The 25,546-nt window shown below is 45.7% G+C and overlaps 1 protein-coding gene across 2 annotated transcripts in view; it reads right to left on the bottom strand.

Annotated features, from left to right (window-relative positions):
* Positions 1–491: 491 nt before the first annotated feature.
* Positions 492–25,546, bottom strand: part of ppp1r13bb (protein phosphatase 1, regulatory subunit 13Bb) — a 38,180-nt gene continuing 13,125 nt past the window's right edge. For both annotated transcript variants that reach the window (XM_083642514.1, XM_083642513.1), the window contains exons 3-17: positions 25,160–25,279; positions 22,916–22,986; positions 16,120–16,221; positions 13,940–14,114; positions 12,881–13,080; positions 11,547–11,711; positions 10,499–10,691; positions 6,796–6,929; positions 6,196–6,646; positions 5,175–5,962; positions 4,597–4,734; positions 4,273–4,406; positions 3,966–4,132; positions 3,230–3,429; positions 492–2,905 (exon numbers count right to left, since the gene is read on the bottom strand). In XM_083642514.1, coding sequence (XP_083498640.1) covers positions 2,864–2,905; positions 3,230–3,429; positions 3,966–4,132; positions 4,273–4,406; positions 4,597–4,734; positions 5,175–5,962; positions 6,196–6,646; positions 6,796–6,929; positions 10,499–10,691; positions 11,547–11,711; positions 12,881–13,080; positions 13,940–14,114; positions 16,120–16,221; positions 22,916–22,986; positions 25,160–25,279 — 3,080 coding nt within the window. In that variant the 3' untranslated portion in view covers positions 492–2,863. The remainder of the gene's footprint in view (positions 2,906–3,229; positions 3,430–3,965; positions 4,133–4,272; positions 4,407–4,596; positions 4,735–5,174; positions 5,963–6,195; positions 6,647–6,795; positions 6,930–10,498; positions 10,692–11,546; positions 11,712–12,880; positions 13,081–13,939; positions 14,115–16,119; positions 16,222–22,915; positions 22,987–25,159; positions 25,280–25,546) is intronic.

Below are 25,546 nucleotides of genomic sequence, written 5' to 3'. Positions count from 1 at the left end.
AACAGTTCCTTCAAGTTAATCTTAAATTCATACTGTTGAATTTTCTGTGTTGAGAGGAGAGGCACCCTTCCCAGCTTCCAACTACTAATAATTACCATTATTATTACTATTACTTTTAAGATACATTTACCATTACACTGCTCTCTAATGAAGCAGCTCTATACTGTTGCCTCCCCCACGTTGTGCATTTTGTGTAAAACCAGCTGTTTCTTGCACCAACAGCCATTCACACCTTTTGTACATGTGTTAATTACAGATATGGAAAGGCACCGATTTTGAATGTTTATGAGCAAAATATAACATACAATGAGATATTAGTAAAGCCAATTATTCAATTGGATCACCAATATTCCTTTGTCTCTGAAATACTTCTTGACTGGCATCTATAGTGGCAAAGTGCTGGAATCATTTTGCTTATACAAGACTAAAAAACATTTCTTCTCATGCCAGAGCTTCTGTTTTATTGTTCACATTTACAGAATCTGATGTGTGAGTACAGCGTTCGTACAGAAAGCCCACCGGTCCATACAGCAAACAGTCAAAACATATTTCATATCTCCTCACACTATGTACAGGTTCAGGTCGTGATAAAGCTCGGGTCGCTTGCACACATGTATAATACTCAGTCACTCGAGGTTCAGAACAGGATGGTGAGATGATCTGATACACATGGATTAGAGAGATTAGTGTTATTGGAACAGCTTATTAGCTCAGGGGGGGGGGGGGGGCGCAAATGAAGGAAAAGGACTTTGCAAATTCAGGATTGTCTGAAGCGGATTTGAAGAATGAATTTGAACCTCTCCATTTCAAATGTATTCTTCATCCATCAATGAATGCAGGTATGGCCACGATGGATGGCTAAGACCTAAATTTGGAACTGGATTGTGGTATGGTTCACTGCTGCTCAGATGAAGGTGATGTTTGTTGAGGGTACAATAAAGACATGATCACTTCTTCGGTGGTGGTGGTGGAAGAGTGAGCAGCACCATGTTGGTCCTGAGACAAGTATTTTGTGTAAGGGTTTGCCAGGGAGAAAGAACAAACTAACATGAGTTAATTAAACACATGTACAGCTGAAAATAAAACCCGACAGCCATGAGAAAACAAAGAACTCTGGATTTTGTCGAGATAGTTTGGAAATGTTTTTCTCAAGCACAGTGTCTGGATTTCATTAAATATTTGCAAGTTCTCCATTCCATCTGGATAAATCCTGCTTCCTTCTTGCCATGTTGTCAAATCAAAACAAAAACAACAAACAGGAAAGAAAGTCAATAGATGTCATTAGTCAGGATAACTGTGGATCTTGGAAGTGGAGTTTAAGTTATTTTGAATTAAATGCCTTGACCAATAGGAAGAAAACAGCCAAACTGACCCCCCACATCACCATCAAGCACTAACATTGCTCTCCTCCACATGGAGCAGATTCAATTTTGTAAACATGTTTTGCATAACTTACTTTACATTAAATTGAATTGGGGATCAGGAGTTATTTTCCATATCCTAATTCCTGAAAATAACCAGAGTAAGAGACGTTTACATTTGTAGCCTTGTATGCTCTCGGTCTCAACAGATGTTGTGCAGACATAGCTTCAGTCAATGTGTTTGGTAAAGCATACTGTAATATTGGTTGTTGACATGACAATACACTTTGGCAACTGCAGGCGGCAGCATTATGATCAGTTAATTGCAGGGATAACAAAAGCAAAAATATATAAACTCCACATACACTAACTGCCTGGATTGCTCGTAAAAACAACTTGATACGTCTCGTAATCTGGTTACAGAACAATGGATTCTTATGTGCCTGCCCCGCACATCCAGTCTGTGCATTTTGAATTGATAACACTTAATGAGCAAACAAGCCTTGCAATGGTGTTCAAGAAAATAAATGAGATTCATGAGACGCGAGCTTATGACTGAGTTTAGCTAGCCTATTTCTTTTCTGGTTTACACTCGTAAAATCCATTTCTTTCTCCACGAAAGTAGCTTGAAGAACTTTTCATAAATTCCTGGGAGCTATTAATCTTTACTGATTGCAGCATATCGTATGATTTACTCACTTTTCCCTTTGATTAAACAATGATAGATTTCAAATTGTTCAATCTATATTGATCTTTGGTGGCTCGACGGGAGCAAGATTAAACTCCCGATAGAACGATTGAGATTTTGGACCAACTTCTGCTAGATCATATACAGTGTATAATATAATATATATTTTAAACACTGTTGAGATATTGTACTTTCCTGCAAAGGGATCGCACTGGCACACAAAAACACTCGAAATCCTATTTTTCAAATTACATTTCATTGACAAAGTTTCGTCACCCAACTTCTGTGTCATGTAAACCAACAATCCTCATTCTGAAATGACAGCATGGGCAGAACACATGGTAATAAAACTGGGGCGCGAGCTGACTGAAGTGTGAGCGCCAGATACACTGAGACAAGGGTTAGTCAATGACATGTCAGAATTAACACTGAATTAGGATGAAATCAAGTTCAATGACGGAGCAATGGGGAGAAGGGTGGGAGTCCAGCTGGGAAAAGATGGAGTGGTACGAGAGATTTTCGCATTTGGAGTGCTTGTGTCTCATTGTGTTCGACTGTGTGTGCGCGCGCGCGCGCGTGCATGTGTGTGTGTGTGTGTGTGTGTGTGTGTGGGGGGGGGGGGGGGCGTGTGTGTAAATATGTACGTCAGAGTTCACCGCCTGTTGCTTCAGAGAAAGGGTTTTGGGAGAAGCACGAGGCAGGGGAAGTTATGGCCACGGGGGGAGAAGAGAGCACCAAGATGGTTTGTTCTCTGCTCTTGGTTCTGTCAGCGGTCCAGTCGTTGCCCGACGGTCAGCGGAGCCGGTGTGAGAAACTACGCAAGGGAGCGCTGGCGAGGCTTGATCCTGGGATAGAGCTGCACAGAGGTGAAAGAGAAAGAAGAGAAGCAGTCGTTATCACTTTCAACGTGGGAATACTAGAGATTGTAGGCTGTGGGGATGCAATTATCTGTGCTAAGAGGCTGCAAGGAAAATACGCAAATAGAAATTCGATCGATTTCACTTTCAAAAAATGAAGGAATTGGAGGACGCTTTTTAGGCTTGTTGCTTCTTGTCATTTTGCATTTTCATTACCTGGAACGTGCACAGCCATGACTGATACGTAAGTGAACCTACGTTTTTGTTTTCACAAGTGAACGGAAAGCAGACAAATATGACGTGTGATTGTAAGGTGTCGTTACCCCCAGCAGGTTGCGGGGCACGTAGCCCTCGTTGTCGTCCAGGCGCGCCCACCACCACTCTGTCTCGCTGTCATCCTGTCGCCGCAGAATGGTGATGGCGTCGCCCTCGCTGAACGACAGCTCGTCTGGGCTCGGAGCTTCGTACTCCCACAGAGTGTACACCGTTCCCTTGTTCATCACACCCAACTTCTCCTGGACACCTGGACAATGACAAGTCAAAAAGGAACCGTCAGTGGTGTGTAAAGAAACAATACTGTGGCTCGAGTGGTTAGATGATTTTCTCCCATGCTGGTTGCTATTAAAGTATTTGCTGGTTGCAATTAATTATTATTTGTGTGATCTGCTATCTCTCATGCGGTTTGGGGAATAGTATTTAATTTGTATCGGAGCAGAGAACAGCTGCACATTATAATGTCTGTATGAATGTGGTCTATAAAAAAGAAGAAAAAAAAACACAGGTGGGGTGAAAAAAACAGACAAAAATCTAATTCCATCATTGACTTAGGAAACTCTTGGGGAAGTTGGCTCATGTACAACTCACGAGTAACTGACACAACATGTCTGTTAAATGGATAGTTCACCACAAAATGAAAATGTAGCCATTAACTGCTTACTCCTATATCTGATGAATGCCTTTGAAGTTCATATGAAAACTAGACACAAAGCAAGTGAGTGAATTTTCAATTTGGGGTGGACTATTCCTTTAAGAATGACAGTCCGACAGGAGGATACTCACCGTATAGGAACTGGGAGCATTGGATAAAGCCCTCCTCCATCTCCTCACACTTATCAGCAGCAGTCTCCACATCACTGATGGTGCTGGCAAAGATGGCCGCCCCCGACTCCACCAGCAGCTTACAGAGGTGAACACTGTTGCAGGAGGCTGCGCAGTGAAGTGGAGTCCTGTTCACACAGAGCACAAACAGCAAAAACACAGACACACACATTATGTTACTGGACACAAAAGGCAAACCGGGCAATCAAACTGAATCAAAATTCATCAAACTCATCCAAACGCCTTGTGTCGGAGAGCTAGGACTCACCATCCGTCACTGTCTGCTGCGTTGACGTTGACGCCAAAATCCAGCAGGAACTTGACAATGTGGTGGTGTCCTGCACACACGGCGTTGTGCAGCGGGGTGATGCCCTCATCGTTGGGAGTGCTGGGATTCTCCACCTGGAAAGAGAGCGGCCCAGATGAGAAGACCACTTCCTATCCCAGAAGAAGGGGTAATAAAAAAAACAAAAAGCTAGCCGGGGTAACTACTGCAAAACAAGTGTGCGTGTGCAAATACACACACGTGTGTGTATTTGTTAATACAGACCCGTGTGTGTTTTTATTGTATGTGTGGGGCATACAAACAAACCTCATAGATGATCCTCTGGACGAGGTCAAACTCTCCCTCCAATGAGGCGTCCAGCAGGAGAGCCAGAGGGTTGAACTTCACCCGGAGGCCGTGGCCGGTGCGCTCCGAGTTGGGCTTCTTCAGGTTTGTGCGCTTCTCCTGTTAAAATGGAGAGAGGAGAAGAGGGCTGTGACTGGGGACTGGAAACTAGGGATGCACAATATATCGGCAATCATATCGGTATCGGTCAATGTTAGTCATTTTTTTTATATATCGGTATTGGGCTGATGAGCCAAAATGTTCCGATTGAGAGGAAATAATCCGGTAAATCTGTGATTTAGGGCCTTTACCAGTCTTGGAAATGATGAAAGGCATGTTTTTTGAAATTCAGTGTTTTTCTCAGTTTTTCAGTATGTACAAAATTCATTATCATAGAAACTTGTTTTTATACAGATCATAATCGACATCGGCCATAACAGCAATGTTAATATCGGTTATCGGTATGGGCCAAAATAGGTGCATCCCTACTGGAAACTGTATTGTATGTAAATGCTGAGATGTAAGCGGCAGCGTGTGTGTGCAGTACGCGTGTCTCTCACCAGGGGCTGCGCGGCCTCAGTGCCGCTCTCCTCTGGAGTGCTGACCTCCGGCACGGGGCTGGGCAGCAGGGCCTCAGAGCTTCCCATGTTATTGTTGTTGTTGTCCTCTGACTCCTCTGGTTCAGCAGGCTCCTCGAGGCCCTCTGGTGGCGGGGGCAGTGGCTCGTTGTCGTTAGCGTCAGTAGGTGGAGGCGGAGGCTCGCGGCCCGGCTCCTCCGCCCCGGGTGGTGACGGAGGTTCCGTCTCTGAAGGGAGGTTTCCATTGTCTGTGTCGGCCACAGAGTCGCCTCCCATATAGCTGGGAGGGTTGGCCGGCTGATAGAACGGTGTTCCGTTGCCTGCACCGCCGCTGCCACCTCCTCCTCCGCTGACTGCATTTCCTTCGATGCCCCCCGCTAAGGTGTTGAATCTCTGGTAGAGCAGCTTCTGGATGTTGGGTCCGCTGGGGCCCTCCGGCTCTGTGATGGAGCTGCGCTTCTTGAGGGGCCTCGGAGCGTTGGCCAGCTTTTTGCGGAGCACCTCCAGGTCGGCGTCGCTTTGGTAGCGCAGCGGCGAGTGCACCATGGGTGTTAGCTTAGTCGGGCTGAGTGGTCGTGGAATGTTCTCCACGCTGGGAGGGGGCGCACAGGGCTCCAGGAGCTGGAAGCCCTCCAGATCATCCAACTCCCCGTCGAAGGTATCCTCTCCGCCGTGGTGGCCATGGAGCATGGGGAACGCCCCCCCTGCCTGCATGAAAGGCAGGGGCGAGGGGGGTGTCGAACTGGAGTGGAGAAGAGGCTTCCCGTATACTACAGACAAACAAGAGTGGATGTGAGGGCATGAGTTTTTTTATCTGAAAGCCAAAACTGGATCTAGGTAGCACTGATACCAAAATGCCACAACAATACAACATATTATAATAAAGCATTGTCATGTATCCATAAAGCACCAATCAATCTAAACCAGTCAGAGCATTTTCTGTAACAAATGGTTATAGCAAGGCCTCCCTCCCTGACTGGTCCATCTCTTACAGCCATATTACCTGCTTTGAGTGTAGGCTTGGGTGGCTGGCTCTTTGGCGCCGCCTGTTGGAGGTACATGTGGTAGATGGAGCTGGAGTTCATGGTAGCTGGTCCCTTGCGGGGCGACTGAGGCCGCGAGCCTCTGTCTGGGATGAACGGTCGTACTGCCACAGACAGAGGAGGCTCCAAACGCTCGCTCAGTCCAGGAGGGAAAAGCGGCGAATTGGGCTGGAAGGTGGGGCTTGGGGGCACGGAGATGCGCTGCTGGATCTGCTGGGAGGATGAGCCCGTGGCGGGGGGGACGCGGGGCCAGGCGGGGCCTGGCGGGTTGGGGAGAGGGCGAGGCGGAGGCACATCCTTACGACGCTCCAGGGAGCTCCCTGAGGTGGTGGAGGTGAGGTGCGAGCCATAGGGAGGCGGCTGTGGCTTGGATATGGCAGGGGAGGAGACGGCCATCTTGGCGTCCAGCACCTATGTTGAAGCATGAAGACACACAAACATCTGTGATTAAAACTAGTTTTGATGTACAGAAAGGTGAGAAAAATAAATCATATAAAAGTAAACGGCTATAGAAGTAACCGATACCGCTTTCCCATACACATTCAAGGAAGAGGACCAACCTTGTCTGCACTTGGAGCAACAGGAGAACCTGAAGGGGGGCTCTTTCCCTGGGTATCAGTCCCAGAGTCCCGTCTGTCGGGGGGCTTCAGGGATGCATTGTTCTTGCCCACAGCAGGCCAGCCAGTATCATTAGCTGGTGCACAAAGAGGATGGAGACACAGTAAGACAGACAGACAGAAGATGATAATTTGCTATGATGGAGGTGGTGTGAGACATGGAGGCCACAACCCATAGGGCTGGGATAAAGCATGTGGACCAGAGCGAGGTCTGAATGGTATTTAGTTTCATTTCAATATTTGAACGGTATCTGATTAACCACATCAAATGGAATTGGATTCTAGCTGAAGGACATCATGGCTATGTGTAACATCACGTTCTATACACATACATCATGTTATATACACATACATCTATACCATTTAAACCTGGAGCTGGTATTAAATGGAGGGTTCAGGATTTTAACAAGCCTATCCTATTAACCAGGCACCATTTTGAGACATTGAAAAACTTCTTGTTTGCATTTTGTTGATGCAAATTTGGCAACTTTGTAAGCAACACTGAGAAGTTAACGGAGAATCAAACCATTTCTCCAGAAACCACATCGCTTTTTTTTAACTACCACCACAGCTTAGGAAAGTAAATGGAATGGCTTTCCAGATAAATGGTTTCACGCCCCATTGACTTAAACTAACATTGCAAAGAAATAGTAATTTCTCTGGGGATGAAGACATTCCCACACACTGCTATTGCGATATACACCAATTCCTTTATTTACTAGATATACACAGACCTTCATCAGAGTATGGAAATGTTGCAAATGACAATGAATCAACAGGGAGGCTAATAAGCACATCCCTGTTTCTTCTCCAAATGCCAATTTCTCAAAAACACCAGAATAAAGCCTGTTATGATTTAAGAGGAGTTATTGATCAATAGGATAGAAATCCTGATCCTTCGCTTTAATGGCTGCGATGTGTGAATGAATGTAGACAAATTATTATTTTACTACTCTGCACACGTCGAGTCATCCAGCGTTAGTTTTAAGACAATAGGAACTGCCACAGGCACTATGTCAGTGTTGTGCATCTCCAGCCCAAGTGAATCCAACATAAAAGTGATTTCTTAAAAACAGCCAAAAATACTCAAAAGACACAAAATGCACTATTAGATAGCAAGGATAGAGTGAAAGCAAGAGGACAAAAAAGACAACAGAAATGGGCGTGGAAAATGTTGACAGCAATTTTTTTTAAGCAATATGGCAGCACATTGGAAATATGTTGATACAGAATACAGACACAAAAGTCTTTGTGGCAATTATGGTAACTCAGATTTCTACACTACTAGTAAGATAGAAAGTCCTACACACACAAAAAACAAATAAACATACTTCACACTCTAAGGAAGTAGCTTTCAGGTTTGTGATATACTTGCTCTGGGTAGTCACAGGTTGTTAGGAGTGACAGATGAAAGTGACACTTTTACATGAACAAGCCAAGTTCCTTGTGCATGTAAAGGGATTCTAACAACATGGTCGCTGTGAGAACATGACATGAAGTCTAAGGTTAGGCAGGCTGGTGAGGTTATGGAATTAAATGAGAGCCCAAATGCGTTGGACTGCTTTGCATGGGTACATTTAACGGAGGCACTCGACTCACTGAACCCTCTCAAAAGTGGACGCACGTGCACGTGCACAGACGCGTGCACGTGCACAGACGCGTGCACGTGCACACAGGACCAGCAGCGCTTTGTTGTCACTGGCATCTTCCTGACATGTGGCGTGCTGTCAGCTAGGAGTGAAACACGAGCGTGGCATTTCTGCAGGACACCTGCAAAGTGTTAAAAGATGGCAGCCTACTATTTGGCTGTCATTAGCCATCCCACGGAAGAAAGACTCCATATGAAATGCCAACATACACTCTTGCCAATTCAGAAAAACTGGATGCACTCTGCACTGTCGGATGGTGTAGGAATATCGAATGATGCCAAACAACACTCAGCAATAGGTAACTGAACGAGGGCACAGAAGGGCAACTCGTTCTCTGATTTCCCTGCTGTGCAACCAAACTTGATTCCGTCTGGAACTGGGACAGGAACTGTGGAGCGAATGATGCGATCTGGCAGCACCCATTCTTGGGAATCTTATATTCCTAGCCAATTAAACTAATACGTACGTAATTGAGATGTATCTGTGATTAATATGGCTGACTATCAGCGTTTACGGGACACGGGTTGTAGTAGGCGGAGTAAAAGCTCCAACTGCGTGCTGAGGATCCTGTGTACTGTCTTGAGAGACGAGGTTCAGAAGGTGCCATCGCTCTGCTTAATGCAACCTGTGCACTCACGGGACGTGCCGTCGGAGCCCGTGGAGGCTCCGGGGCCCGGGTGTGACTCTGGACGGGACGGGGGCACCGGGTCCACAACGATGTCTAAATCAGACACCTTCCATGGGCCGGGAGGCTTTCGCACACCGTCTGCCCCATGCAGCGTGCCCACCCCAGGTGAAACAAAAGAGGTCACAAAGAGAAGAGACAACCAGACACATGACAGAAGAGGAAAGAAAGGGAGGGAATTTACAATACACACAACACAGAAGACAGGAAGACATTTAGCTCAGAGAAGAGGGAAAAACAAACACAGAGTTCAAGTCCAAGGTGGAAAACTGAAAAGTTAGGAAGAAAGGAAAACAGCTTAAGGGCGAATTCACATGCAGCGCCCTAAACCGCTTGGAAAACGCGAGGCGCACTGTGGACAGTAAATACAGAACGTTTATCAAGTGGACGGTTCGACGGTTGCACTACTGGTGTTACCAAGCAACCAAAAACAACAACTCAGCTGTTACCATGCGGGGCGCTTACAGTGTTCCAAAAAAGTTGAGATGACCTTATCTCAGTGCGCCGTGGTCGCGGTCGGGAAAAAGAGGAGCGTGCGCGTCGCCACCGCATCGACCTCACGTGTGCGCCTGGATTTGAGCGCGCAAAAGAAGCGTCATGTGTACCGGCCCTAACTGGTAACAAGCGGATACGGAAACAGTCTGTGCTCCAAAAACAAATTCGGCTCTGACAGGGTAAATAATAATAATAATCATAGTAAATAAATGTGATGCGAGTTCTCCACTCCAGCTATGTAGCTAATTGCCAAAAATAAAAATAAATAAAACCATATAAAGCCATCTTTCTATGGGGGAATGATAACACTAGCCTGGGTAAACCCAGCCCCCAGTGACCTGCTCTCAGACCTGTTCTCAGTCACTATTTGCTAGTGACTGGGAACTGAGAGAGCAGGTCACGTGGGGGCTGGGTTTACCTAGGCTATAACACTGCAGCACAAATTGCTGGATACAGGCAGAGATCCGTGGGATCTCAGACCGGATGACAAACTGAGTAGTAGTGGTTTATGACTCCTGCCTCTGGAACTACATGCATCCAGGCTGCTCTTGAATCCCGCAACATCCTCACCTGCTTTACTGCTACTCTGTCTCCCTCTCCATGTTCCTACTAGTATGTTATAGGGGAAGACGACTTCCCACTCACCTTTAAATAAGGAAAGTTGAATGGAAATCATTGTATTACCTGTCAGAGGTCACTGTAAAATTAGCATTTTACTTTTTGTATTCTACGGTTTGTTGCATTTTGGGAATTAATGGCAAACTCTGGGTAAATGCAACTTTTTGTGGATGTCCATAAGCCAGAATTTGAACCCCACCTGATTTGGCGCGGCCGTGGTTGGCCTGGTTATTGACGCCCAGTGTCTGAGGCTTGAGGGGATCGGGTGGTACAGAGTAGCCCCCTTCCTGTCGGCCCGGCACAGGAACCTGGATGTACGGCCCGACTGCCGCCACGCGGCCCAGAGTCCCAGGCGCCGGCTGGGGAGAGGGAGGCCCGTTGGCTCTGTTGAGCTGTAAGAGAGGAGTGAAGGGAGAGTTTCACACGTTAAAAAGGATTTTTGAGTATTGAAAGGGAAAAGTGCTCAGTACGCATAGACATTATTACACTCACTGCTGTCTCCTATACCCTATATATTAAACACACAAAATTAGCGAGTGGTGAGAGTAAAATATATAGCTTCTCTAAATTAATTTAATCACTATTGCACACAGAATTTCTTATTTTTTCCGCCACAGATGGTGGATAAACTGTTCATATTCTAAATGGAGCTTTCCTGTAAAGGAGCTGCCTATTCCAGGGCATTAGCCCAGGATGAAAGCAATCAGCCACAGTCTCATGGACAACAGAGAAACCAAACCGCTGTGACCTGATCGACCGTGCTGAATTCATTATCATTTTCCCATTTCACTGCATAATGAACAATTAAGAGTGCCTGAACTGACTTTCTACAGAGACAGTAGTCTCTCAAGCCAGTCTCTCTCTTCCACAATCTTCAAATGCTCCAGAGACAGTCTGTACTTTAGCCTGTTAACATTTGACCAGAGGAAGTTGTCATCTTCCTAAGAAACAAACGCTTCAGACGGGAGGAAGTTCGATGATATTCGATCAATCACGACAGATGTAAACCAAACCGAGGCAGGTGATTGGAGAAATTAGCGGATGCGCCCGCCTTCAGCGGATGTACCCGCCTTTATATCAGTTTCGAGTAACTTCCTCCTCTATGAAGTACCGACGGGTAGGCGGAAGCATTTGAAAATTGCGGGAGACGAGAGAGACAGGGAGCTACATACCGGAAACATGGAAAGAAAACAGAATGAAAAAAGACAGTCTGTATGAGGAGATGTGTGGGGCGCTCCTAGCCTTACAGGGAGGTTCTCTTTTTGACGTGCCTCAGATTTTTTCTTGTAGAGGCGCTCCCGCAGCTCGCTGATACGCTTGTCCATGAGCGTCACCTCCATGTTGCGCTTGTTGAGGAGGTCTTTCTGTTGCTGCAGCTTGCTGTTCTGCTCCTGGTTCAGCTTGTTCCGGATCTGAGGACGATAAGCAGCCCCGCGCACACACACACACACACACACACACACACACACACAAACAAAGAGAGAATCAACAAAACAGTAGATACTCCTATAGTTTGTAGTAGTATGTAAACCCAGTGAAAAATATAAAAATATACACTATATACATCAGGGCAGGAATTATACCAAGGTCAAAAGGCCAGTGCCGTGGATGGACTAACTACCCACAAGGCCGGTTTGGCATGCCCTGTTTTCCACTGGCTGTTATGCCCCTAAAAGAAAGTTGTGGATTTCCTCATTTAAAACTGGTTTCCCAGTGTTTCCGTCATCACGCTGGACATAAACAGTAGTGAGAGATTTCTCCCACTCCCGCAAGAACATCGCCAAATTGTAGCGTCTACCGATAGGCAGACGCTGTGAGGCGTTTAGGGGACATCAGTGATTTGTAGCTAAAGAAAATAACCTGGGTTACACTTACGATATCGTGTGTTACTGGAGTCAGGGATGCAAAGTCATGGGTAGCGAAGAAGGTGACAGATACCAGGGCAGACTCAGAAATGGGTGACTGTTTTGCATCCCTGGGACATGTAACTAAATTTGCACTCTGAGCCATCTTACCGTAAGTATACACTGCAGCAGCACTTAATTGATATATTAGGGTTTTTATTTTGATGAAGAAAAACTGACTGAAAAAAAGGTGTTAATAACCATTGGTTTTGGCCGTGATGCCCCAATAATGGCTCATTTCCACCACATATAACAGCACAGTACAGCTCCACTCTATCTGGTATTACTCGGCTCTACTTGATATAGACTCTGTTTCCATAGCAAGTTTACTTGCCTCCGCCCACACCTGGTCGTCATAGCGACCGCATATCTGCCCTCCGCCCATTGCGAAGTAGGCTATAAGTATAACGTTAAAATGAAATCAATACACGGAACTTTTAAACTGATTATGAAATACTGGTGCCTCTAAATGAAAGTAGCACGACTCAGCCACAAATCAAATCGGGCTGGGCCAGTTTTTAACGGTGGAATGAGAGCATTTATCGAGTCGAGCGGAGCGGGACCGCGTTACTACCGGCGGTGGAATTGGGCCATAAATTTGTATTTATCCAAGGCCAAAGTGGCCTTGCCCCAAAAATGTCTTCCAGGCCTGATATAGGTATGCAGCGTTACAGTACCTGGAGCTCCTGGTAGAGCTTGCGGAGCTCCAGGGCAGCGGTGCCGGCGACTTGGCCTCCCAGCGCGGCCTGGATGCCGTTGATTTTGCCACGGCGCAGGTCCTCCAGCTGCAGGCTGAGCTGCTCCACCCGCAGCACGGCCGTCTGCAGCTCACACTGCTTCTCCTGGAACAGGCTGCTCACCTGCTCGATCTCTGCCGCTGAAACAACCAGCAGCACTCATTCATAACCCAACTGTACATTGACTACTGGGGTTAGCAAGGTAACTGTGCCGGTTTTGTTAGGAGCACAACCTTGCCGACTGGTGACGTCTGTTGTACTGTAGAAACTGTTGCTGTCCACATTCTGTCTGTAGCATCCGTACAAATAATAACCAACAGGCGACTAATATTACAGAATCTTTCTCGAGATAAGAGATTAATTCTCCACACCCAGATTATTTGAAATCCAAATTAGCCCGAATGTTTGGGCATAAATATGGAGATTGTTCATTTACCTCTGTAGTCTGTCCTAACGTGTGTGTGTGTGTGTGGGGGGGGACATTTAAAGCAATATTTCACTTTGATATGAGACTAACAACTAACCTTTTCTAAACATACCTCTTTATGCTTCAGGTCGCCATTGCAAATAAGAATTTGTTCTTAATGATTTACCTGGTTAAATAAAGGTTAAATAAAATAAAATAAAAAAAATGCTTTAACAAAGAGTGAAATGTTGACGTTACAATGTTAAGTGGAATTGTAATCCAGAAATCCATAATCCTAGTCTCCAAGAGTGTGCAGGCTTCTTTCTGACTCTTATTACTGATAGATACAAAGGAGTAATATTACTTTTACTAATTTTCTTCTCCTCAAAGACAATATCATTTTGGGACAAAAATCACTGTAATTTGTGTGTGAAGAATTACTTGGGGAAACCATGCGATAAAACATCACTAGATACTCAGACTTGTCAATATCGGTGGTGGACTGTCCATGAATATATATTTGAGGATAGATGAGAGTTTAAAAAGTTTCCATGTCATGACATGTTGCTTGAACTATAGACATGTATACATACACAGGTTGCCATTGATGACCTTGCTGTAGTCCACCTGGCCTCTCATTGCCCGGATCTTCTTGAGCTTGCCCTCCTGGCTCTCCACTCGTTCCTTCAACCTCTGCAGCTTCTCGCTCTCTGACACAGACTGCTGCTGCCGCCGCTCCTGCTGCTTCAGGTAACGCAACCGCTGCTCCTACAGAGAGCCAGGGAGAGGTTGACCAGGCAGGAGATGTAGAAGATGGGAGAAGAGCAGGGGGGGGGGGGGGGGGTGAAAGGGAAAGAGCGGGCGACAGGGGAGAGTCGAGATTCAATTTAGGTTTTATTTCTCGTCTTTAAAAACAGAGATTTGAAATAGCCATTTGAAATAGCAAGAAATTGCTTACTGCACAAGAGCTGTAAGAGAAGAGAAGAGGAAAATGAAATGATACCCTCGGCTCATTGCAGCTCTCAAGAACAGGATACAGATAAGATCATATCAGAACATATTAAAGACCCGCAGACGTTTAACGTAATTCCCTGGAATGCGAGAATTAACGAGCCAGTTACATGACATTGCATTATTAGACATTGCCGTTTGCTTTTATTTGGTATGTTACATACAATTGGCTAAATTATTAGTTAATTCAGAGTTAGATGATATTGGAACAGCTGGCCTTTTTCTTTTTTTTAGCCGGAAGTCGTGACACGACCACACAACCGGGTCAAATGGGCGTGGCTACATAAGGTGAATACAGCATACTTGTTTATCCCCAAAGTTCTCTCCTTGACACTTCAAAACAACTCCATCTGGTAATACGGACTGGAGGAGGCTAACTGGGTCACATATGCTTTGAACTGGTCAGTTGTTGTATTTGTGCGAAGTCGAGGCTAATAACAGCGACAGAAAAGCAGTGCAGAAAAGCAAAAGCAGCAAGACGGCACACACCAGCGCTGAGCTTCTGCAGAGATCCACCTGGCACACGTGTACTGAATGAACTGTTGTGCTGCGCTGTGTCACGGCCGTGTGGCAGGGCTGAGGAAGGGTCAGATGACTTCATCTCTGTCCAACTGAGCGCTGCTCCACTTTAGTTCCCAAAATAGGAAATGACAGGCGCAGGTTTCCAAATGGCTGCAGGGCTCCGACTGGGCCGACTTTCGAGACGCCACAGCAAAAGCAAATAAATACTCTGACGCATCTCAGGGTCTTCAGGGGGCTTCGTCTTGCACGACTGATCAACACACCACGAGCATGGCTGTCCTGCTGTGTTCATATAGGAATCCATATGAGGAGGTCTGCTCAGCTGCAAGTAAAGTGTCTGTCTATGCACACCTCTGACAGGCTGCACAATACAACACTGTAACTCATAGTGAGTCCCATGAGACAATTCATTGGTTACATAACTATTTGTCCCTGTTCAGGTCATAATGGGATTCTTTGAATCGGTAGAGCAATAGTAGCCCACTCTCTTACAGACAGCCTCAAGGCTGTTGTGGTCCAAACATACTTGGCTTGTTGGCTTCAACCTATATGCAGTTTTGTGAAAATGAATTCAGAGCTTATTAAAAGGCTTATTACCAAAGTTACTCCAAGCTGCACTAAGCCAGCTGTTTGTATAAAAACAGACCCGTCTCATCACCCCCTACAGTGACAAATTGAAACTGCAGAGCAAAATACAAAAAGTTTGTGTCCTAAACAGCAGCGAGCAAGCGAGCAATCCTTCCAGAGAGAACTGCACTCCCTCCAGCCACTGAGGAGGAGATATTTAGGACCAAGGCATGTGCCATTTACTGACGTCCCGCTACACTTTTCCTCGGTCATGAAGTCCTTCAAACTTTCACTTATGTCTTGTTGTCACTTGGGGCCGCCAAAGTGCAAAGTTGCTTGGTTGAGCTTGAATAATCTCACCATTAGGCCACCGATGCTCACATTTGTCACCGCAGTGTAGCAATCAATGTGAGGAGTTTAAACAACAGCTAACTAAAGAAGTTCTCGTAGCTTGCAGTAACCTCGTCCAAAACGTAGTACTTGATCAGGTCCCCCAGCGTGTCATTTCAAAAGTAAACCGCATGTGTTGATGGAGTGCCATGTTAAGGGAAAGCCACTGTCATAGAATGATTGGTAGGACCAGGTTACTGTAGGACAAGGTACAGCAGGACCAGGTAACTGTAGGACAAGGTACAGCAGGACCAGGTACATTAACGTTACGTCAGGATGCTACCTTTGCAACCAGCATCTGCTGCTGAGCCTCGATTTGCTGCTGCTGCCTGGTGGCCATCTCCTGCAGCTCTGACAGGGTGAGCTCCACACGCTGATTCCCCACCTGCGAACGCACGCACGCACACGCACACACACACACACACACACAAAAGAGTGGACGGAAACAGTGAGCCTTGTGGGCAAGATAGCCTACTGTGGTGCAGTACAACTTGTTTGCACTAGGTGTCATGTTGTCCTACACCTAGCGCATCAATCCAGTATTGTCTAAGAGTTGTGGAAAACCTGTGGGGGAAAAAAGACACATGTAGAGGAGCCGACTACCGTACATATTATTATATACATTTAATTATTGTGTGAGACCCACAAATGTATGACCCTTCATTTTATCTAAATCTAAATAAGAAGTATTGTTCACTTCAAAAGGTGACACCCTTTTTAAGGACAAACGAGTCCTCTAGTCAAGAAACCTCGAATAAGTAGCTCCAAGTAAATACTGAGGGCCAACAGTTTAATTCTCATCACTAATGCCTACCAAAATAGCCACCAAAAAACAGTTTCAGCAAATGCTCTCAGCAAGCAGTGTGTGGTATGCTTTCCAGTTCAGCATGGCTCAGCCCTGTGTATACTGGTATACTTTTCACAACAGTGTTACAAAGTGCGTCACAAACGAAGTCAATAAGGAAGGAAATAAAAATGTCCAGCGTAAAAAAAAAGGTTACACACAAAATGAAAAAGGTTACAGTACATAACAATAAAACAATGACAAGAGTTACGTTAAAAAAAAAAAAAAAAAAAAAAAAAAAAAAAAATCTGCCTGCAAAAATGCATTTGGAGAAGCAGCCAGAGGGTCAAACAGCCAGAGCATCTAACAGGATTCGGCTCATTACGATGTGACGTCAACAGTGACTTGACTCAGTCAGTGAGCGGACACGGCTGCCGTTTGCACAGAAGGCACGGGCTTCTGTGTCAAATCACGCGGAGAAGAGAGGACTACTGACCTGCGATAGCAAAACTATCTGAGAAGACAGCCCACTGCATCACACAGAGGTTCCCACAGCGCACACAAACACCACGAGAGAGGGATTGTGGGCTGGATAAGGCGCTCACGCTTCAATCAATGCTGTCAGAAGAAGATGGTGCTAGGATGAATCAGGACGTTCAGAGTATACATTCATGCGCAGGAGAGAGATTACATTTTCTCTATGACTGCCAAACATATTTAGCATCTGTTGGCTGAGAACCTGATTCAGACAACTGCTGTGTTGTTAAAGCAGAAGATGAGAAATGTAACCATTTTGCGTCATTTTTGTGAGGTTGCAAAAGACTAGAGTAACATTGGCACAGTGGACCAAAGAGAAACAGGTGAGGTGGACGGAGAAGACAGATGACAGAGAAGAGGAGGTGCTGATGGGAAGCAGAAAGTCAGTGTCTCAGCGCGGCATGTGGCTGAGAGATGGCAACTTAGCACTACTCAGACACGCCATGATTAATGCAGGGAGATAGATTAGGACAGTGGACTACCTCTCCTCAATATAGGTTTCTATAAGCTAGGGGTGGGGGAAAAAATCGATACACCATAGTATCGCGATATTTTGCCTGACGATAGTATCGATATTGCAAAAAATATTATTATTATTTTTTGCAGGCCATGCCATGCCACCGGGCTGCTATAAACCTTCGTTCCAAGGCCAGCAGTAAACAAACGGTAGCATATTTTCATTTTGTTTTAACAGTAACAGTTTTGTCATAACAGTAATTTACAAATTCCCCAGTTACTGAATGGGCTGCACAAGATGTTTTGTGCAAGTGAAGTGAAGTTGCATTGTTCAAAAACTACCTAAGTACAGTAGTCCACACACACATCCAGTTAAGGTGGACTGTAAGTAGACTGTAACAAACAGTTCAGTTTGTCAGGTGCATGCAACTATGACATGACTTTATGAAAGTTGTTGGTCTGTCTACTTGACAATGTTGCTGCAATAAAATGGTTGAAGTCAGATGTACAGACTGGAAAATTGTTCTATAAATCAGATGTTGACAAAGTTTTCCTTTGGGGACATCATTTGCAGTTAAAAAAGTAAGAAATCGCAATATATCGAAATATCGCAATATTCAATATATCACAATATTCAATATATCGCAATATCGGTGATATCGCAATACTACCGTATAGTGACTCAAGTATCGTTTTAGTATCGTATCGTGGGCATCTGGTGATTCCCACCCCTACTATAAGCAATCACACGACAAACACAGAGATCTACGCTTTCCAATTCTTGCAAAAAAAACAACTGGACTGTTGCCATGACAAGACAAGTAGCAGTTTCAATGATCTGCTTCATGCTTTGCGTGGAGGTCTTTTCAGGTCAGATTTGCCACAAACTCCGTCTGGATTGCTTTCTGGTACACCGGTGAACGTTCAAGAGCAGCACAGAGAGAGGACATAAAGAAAGATGAAAGCAGAGGGAAGTGCACAGTCACAAGCTAAATGGAATGTAGCCTCAAACGGCTGCCATCATTGTTCATTTTGACTACAACAATAGCAGAGAATCTCTAGGCAATGACTGCAAACCCTGTATTTAATATGGTGGATATACAGTATATAGACCAAGTTAGGACAAATATAATTCTCTGCAACAGAAAAATTCTGTTTTACATACATTCACTGTCACTGTCCACTACATACACTGTACACTTAATAATATGGAAATGGTTGTACCAGGAGAGTTCACCTCTCTATAGTTTCAATGGCGTTCTAGTTCAGCATCTAGTACTTGTCATTGCATGGGTTTCCTGATTTCTACAGTACGCTGATGAAGGCTTGACGCTGAAACGTCCGTTGTGCTCTCTGTCCCAGGTGACATTTTGAAAGGACATTCTGGATAGAACCCAACCGATATATCGGTCCACCGTTATTATCGGCCGATAACCGATATATCGGTATCGGACGATATGTTAGCCGTTATTTTTTTATTTTGTATTTTTTAAGTTATAGACAGGATGTTGTGTATATTTGATCTTTCTTCTTAACTCAAGTTATATTTTATATTTTTTATATTTGTGTTTTTCTATTTCTAGTTATTTATAATTATTAAATTCCCAGTGAAGTTTACCGTTTCATTGCATTGATGTAATTTTGGACAATAAAGTTGATTGATAAGCCGTAAAATATCCTCCCTACATTACATACATGTATGTCAAGTCATATCTTTGTCATGAGGGATCATTGCAAAAAGAAATTGTAATATAATGGGTATACTGTATATATATATATTAGAATATCGGCCGATATATCGATATCGGATTTTTTTTACTCCCTAATATCGGTATCGGCATCAGAAATCCAGTATCGGTCGGGCTCGAATTCCGTGTGTGAGTGCTGGCCTGCTTCTTTCTTCTGATTTCTAAGGTACACAAGGCTGGGGGTCAATTCTGCTTATGATTGAATCAAATGAAATAGTGCATTGAAATGCCAAAGTGCTCCTTGCCTTAGGGAAGTGTGTGAAGTGGGGGGGAGGTGGGAGGTGGGAGGAGAAGCTGAGGGGAAATGTTACCATGGTCTTTTCCAATAACATGTAGTGGAGATAATTAGAATACTGGAACAAATTGAGCGCTCTTTAAATGAGATTGTTGAAGAGACGATCAAGTGGCACACTGCAGATGAAGACATGAAAACTGGGAGCATTTCAGGTGAGTTTAGTGGTCTGGTCGATCCTTTATACTGTGTGGCCTGTGTTTCCTTACATTATTCATTCATTCATATTGTGCTTGATATAGGTTAACCCTAAATGTGCTGGTGAAGCGCTGGAGACAGATGGCGCATCAAGTAAAAATGCTCTTTCTACAGGAGGCTACTACTGCACTTGCAAATAGGCAGAAGTGACTCATCTCGTCTGACTGAGACGTTTCTTTGAGCGAATGATTGCACCTTTAGAAAACTGAGAAGTGCCGGCAACAATAACAGCATTGTCAGCATATGTCTCAGTGTACAATGTGCTCAGACCAGTCGAGTGAACCTGCTATCTATCTAGACACATCAACACTTAGCAAAAGTACATCTTCAGCTCTGTACGAGAACGTTTCCTCCTGCCATTTAAAGGAATAAGCAGAAAAGCATGAGAGCAGAGCACGCCCATGTTTCTCACACAGAATATTCTCCTATCAGGCATTTAGATATATGGATCTGGATGGGTGTGGTGTGGGATGTACTAATAGACGAGGGAGAGGGGACCAAAGCAAACGAAGGGGGGGAGGGATGAAGTGACTCAACCCAGGCTGAGACACAGAGAGTGGGGGAGGCCAGTGGCACACGCAGCCACGCTCAACTGCATCACTGACAGACCCCCCTCCAGGGAGAAACAGACACACATCCACTGACTGACTGCACAGTGACAGACACACATCCACTGACTGAAGCTGGAATGATGCTTCCCGCATCGGCGAGGACCGCGAGTGTCCGTGCGGAAAGGTGACGTCAAATCAGCCGACACGCCCCTCCGCAAGGCTCCTGTGCGGACGGTTTTCACCTGGCTGTGCACACACCCCGAATTTTTTAACGACGCGGGCGCGGCTGGGCGGACAAAGTGGCGTTTTTTAGACTCCCGCTCACTTCCGCGAGCAGAAACCCGCACAGAGTATAAAAGCTCCACACGTTTTCTCGTCAGGATTCCGTGTCTCTCATTTCCGTGCGGCCGGGCCAAACGTCAATTATGTGACAATGTGGAGTATTATTCCCAGATTGACTGCACAGTGACAGACACACATCCACTGACTGACTGCACAGTGACGGAGAGGAAGTTGGGGGAAACACTCTACTGAGTAGGGCCATGCAGCGTGGAAGCTTTGCTTTGTTAACCAAGCTCTCTAGAGCCCACCGCCTCCTCACCAATGCAACATTTGAGAAAATAACCCTGCATGCAAGTGAATGACTAAATTGAGAACGACAATTTAATTAGATGCCATTATCCCGATTAATAATCATGACGACTTGTGGAACAAAATGATTGTGCTGCACCTTTTGCATCTTATATCAGCATCTTAACTGCTTCAACCGCTACGGACGGACTACATTAAATGTTTCAATATTGCCAATATGCCTCGATTATTAATTATAATTTAGGAGCTAAAACCGCAAAACAATCAATTATTTAGCCCTAGTAAGGAAGTCAATGACAGTGTGTGTGTGTGTGTGTGGGTGTCCATTGGCCCACTCCCCTAGGGCATGTGAGTGAGTGCACCAGGTCTTTACGAGGCGGTGTAAAGGGGCTGATCGGCGCTGCTTGGTGGACAGAAAGCCCGGGGGAAAAGCCACAGCAATGATCCTCTTACGGCCCGTTATATCATCCAACACGCTGACCCATATCATCTTCTCAATCGGAGATGGGGAATGGTTTTGGGAATACAGCGAGCCTCAGCACTCGGGAGAGCCAGCGATGGAGAGTCGATGACTTTTTCCTCTTTGAGGGAAGGTGCAGAGATGATAAGGTAGCCTGTGATATCTGTGATATCTGATGTGGTGGTTAAGGCTTGGCAGAATGATACTGATGGTTCGCTGGGGTCTTGCAGAGCTGATCAATAGCCAATTTCTCCGCTGAGATAACTACTGTATGTTGGTCTTTGTAGACGATTGCCGTGTGGTTCATTTCAAAGCATTCCCTCGTGATATCTCCTTTATTCAACATCCAGAGACACAACTCTGAACTTTGATGAAAAGGGAAATAGCTGCTGGGTGTTCTTATGCTGCAATGATATAACCTTGTTTTAAGACATAAAACCACAATGCTTCCATCTCCTGCCGTGCCCGGATTGTTCCCTCCCCCCCTTAAGGTTGAATTAGTTCTGATTCCTTGACCGCAGCACTGTCCCAATGTGGAATGTGGGACAGATGGTAGTAGCGAGAGAGAGAGACAGAGAGAGAGAGAGAGAGAGAGAGAGAGACAGAGAGAGAGAGACAGAGAGAGAGAGAGGATTCATTGCCGCAGGCGGCTCTTATCAGAGAGTCATTCACATCTCCATACAGACTACACATCCTCCAGTCAGTCACAGAGCTGAGCACACACAACAGTGGCTACACCTGAGGTCACATGGGCACCGTGGGGAAACACAACAGTCCTGTAACATCAAGCTGTGGGTGGCCACTCTGCAACACAGAACCCGCACGCGTACATGTCCACAAATACTGAGACTTCTGTCCTTGTGACTGTAAATGATGATGATAACTTGTGAGTGAAACCAGCTTGAAATCCTGCGAGCACGCGTCTATCTTAACGGTATTTAGATGACTAGGCATCTTGCGTGCGCTAGGCTCTGCCTCGCCTGCCCTATTGGCATTGTGTGTGTATGTTGCTCACTAAATGTTATTGCATCAGTGATGTCACAATGCCTCCTTGTGTGTGTGTGTGTGTGTGTGTGTGTGTGTGTGTGTGTGTGCGCGCGCCCCATTATATCACTGATGACATCATCATCAGTGTGTGTGTGTGTGTGTCTCCCTATGACATCACTGATCAGTCTTGTCACAATGCCTCCTTGTGTGTGTGTGACATCACTGATCAGTCTTGTCACAATGCCTCCTTGTGCGTGTGTGCGCCCTTATGACATCACTTTTGACAACATCACTGATGAGATCACACATGATCAGCTAATTAGCTTAATTAAAAAATCTGTCTCCTAACACACCCTGAAGGTTTCAGCCCGATCGCACGTAAAACGGCATAGCCGTGGCCAAACAGAGAACTTGAAACAAACAAACCGCCCACATACTCAATTTTATATATAGATAGACGTCAGTTAGGTCTTACCCCATTCTCATTGTGCTTCTCTCCAGTGCTTCCACTTCGACGACTGCTCTGCTCTTGAGACTGCTGACTCCCTGCAGAAGGTAACGGTCACAGAGAGATAAACATAAGAACATTCAGGCAAGAAGAGACAGACACACACACACACACACACACACACACACACACACACACACACACACACACACACACACACACACACACACACGTGCGTATTCAGAGGCAGGCAACTACCATTGTCAGGAATAGCTTTGACATTTACTGACAGTGATTGTGCAGCATGACAGAGCATTCTAAAGAATTAAAGAACTGGGTGGGACCACTGCAGACTGCAGATAGCCACCAATATGCCTCCAGATTGTGTGTAGATGTTGTTGGCATTATTGAATACTAATTGGCAGCAGTGGGGACTGGGGAACAATGATTTACTTCTTTGATACGCCTCATTAACCATCATCAGATCCGCAGTGTGTGTGGTGTACACCCACCTTGATCACTGCAGTGTGTGTGTAGTGTACACCCACCTTGATCAGTGCAGTGTGTGTGTGGTGTACACCCACCTTGATCACTGCAGTGTGTGTAGTGTACACCCACCTTGATCACTGCAGTGTGTGTGTAGTGTACACCCACCTTGATCACTGCAGTGTGTGTAGTGTACACCCACCTTGATCACTGCAGTGTGTGTAGTGTACACCCACCTTGATCACTGCAGTGTGTGTGTAGTGTACACCCACCTTGATCCCTGCATGTGTGTGTGTGGTGTACACCCACCTTGATCACTGCAGTGTGTGCGTGGTGTACACCCACCTAGATCACTGCAGTGTGTGTGGTGTACACCCACCTTGATCCCTGCATGTGTGTGTGTGGTGTACACCCACCTTGATCACTGCAGTGTGTGTGTAGTGTACACCCACCTTGATCCCTGCATGTGTGTGTGTGGTGTACACCCACCTTGATCCCTGCAGTGTGTGTAGTGTACACCCACCTTGATCACTGCAGTGTGTGTAGTGTACACCCACCTTGATCACTGCAGTGTGTGTGTAGTGTACACCCACCTTGATCCCTGCATGTGTGTGTGTGGTGTACACCCACCTTGATCCCTGCATGTGTGTGTGTGGTGTACACCCACCTTGATCACTGCAGTGTGTGTGTGTAGTGTACACCCACCTTGATCACTGCAGTGTGTGTGAGGTGTACACCCACCTTGATCACTGCAGTGTGTGTAGTGTACACCCACCTAGATCACTGCAGTGTGTGTGTGTAGTGTACACCCACCTTGATCACTGCAGTGTGTGTGTAGTGTACACCCACCTTGATCCCTGCAGTGTGTGTAGTGTACACCCACCTTGATCACTGCAGTGTGTGTGAGGTGTACACCCACCTTGATCACTGCAGTGTGTGTAGTGTACACCCACCTTGATCACTGCAGTGTGTGTGAGGTGTACACCCACCTTGATCACTGCAGTGTGTGTAGTGTACACCCACCTTGATCACTGCAGTGTGTGTAGTGTACACCCACCTAGATCACTGCAGTGTGTGTGTAGTGTACACCCACCTTGATCACTGCAGTGTGTGTAGTGTACACCCACCTAGATCACTGCAGTGTGTGTGTAGTGTACACCCACCTTGATCACTGCAGTGTGTGTAGTGTACACCCACCTTGATCACTGCAGTGTGTGTAGTGTACACCCACCTTGATCACTGCAGTGTGTGTGTAGTGTACACCCACCTTGATCCCTGCATGTGTGTGTGTGGTGTACACCCACCTTGATCCCTGCATGTGTGTGTGTGGTGTACACCCACCTTGATCCCTGCATGTGTGTGTGAGGTGTACACCCACCTTGATCCCTGCATGTGTGTGTGTGGTGTACACCCACCTTGATCCCTGCAGTGTGTGTAGTGTACACCCACCTTGATCCCTGCAGTGTGTGTAGTGTACACCCACCTAGATCACTGCAGTGTGTGTGAGGTGTACACCCACCTTGATCACTGCAGTGTGTGTAGTGTACACCCACCTTGATCACTGCAGTGTGTGTGTAGTGTACACCCACCTTGATCCCTGCATGTGTGTGTGTGGTGTACACCCACCTTGATCCCTGCAGTGTGTGTAGTGTACACCCACCTTGATCCCTGCAGTGTGTGTAGTGTACACCCACCTTGATCCCTGCAGTGTGTGTGTGTAGTGTACACCCACCTTGATCAGTGTGTGTGTGTGTGTGTGTGTGTGTGTGTGGTGTACACACCCACCTTGATCACTGCTCTCCGTCGGTGAATCTTCATGCCGGAGGAAGAACTTGACTTCTTGTTTCCGAGGGCCCCATTTCTGCAGATGTTCGTACATCATGTGTTCAAAGGGAATGGCTCGCTCTGCAGGGAGAGCACAGAGACGGGGAAAGACTGCTTAGAATTTCCTCATGGAAACTGATATATTAGATATATTTAACGTGTGCTTTTTTCTTAAACCTAATCTAATGTCAAAGTCAGTTTTCTAGAACTTCCAAGTTCAATGTGAAATGATTATGCCTGCTAAAAGCACAGTCAGCAAACTATGAAAAATATTAAGAATTCAATGGTGGTAAAGTTGCACTGGTTTCTTGTTTTCTGTCACATTGTGTCAAACTCAAGGTCTCTTGG

The sequence above is a fragment of the Poromitra crassiceps genome (assembly GCF_964638095.1).
Source record: "Poromitra crassiceps genome assembly, chromosome: 9".
Taxonomy (NCBI): Eukaryota; Metazoa; Chordata; class Actinopteri; order Beryciformes; family Melamphaidae; genus Poromitra; species Poromitra crassiceps.
This window is presented reverse-complemented; position numbering and strand designations above follow the sequence as displayed.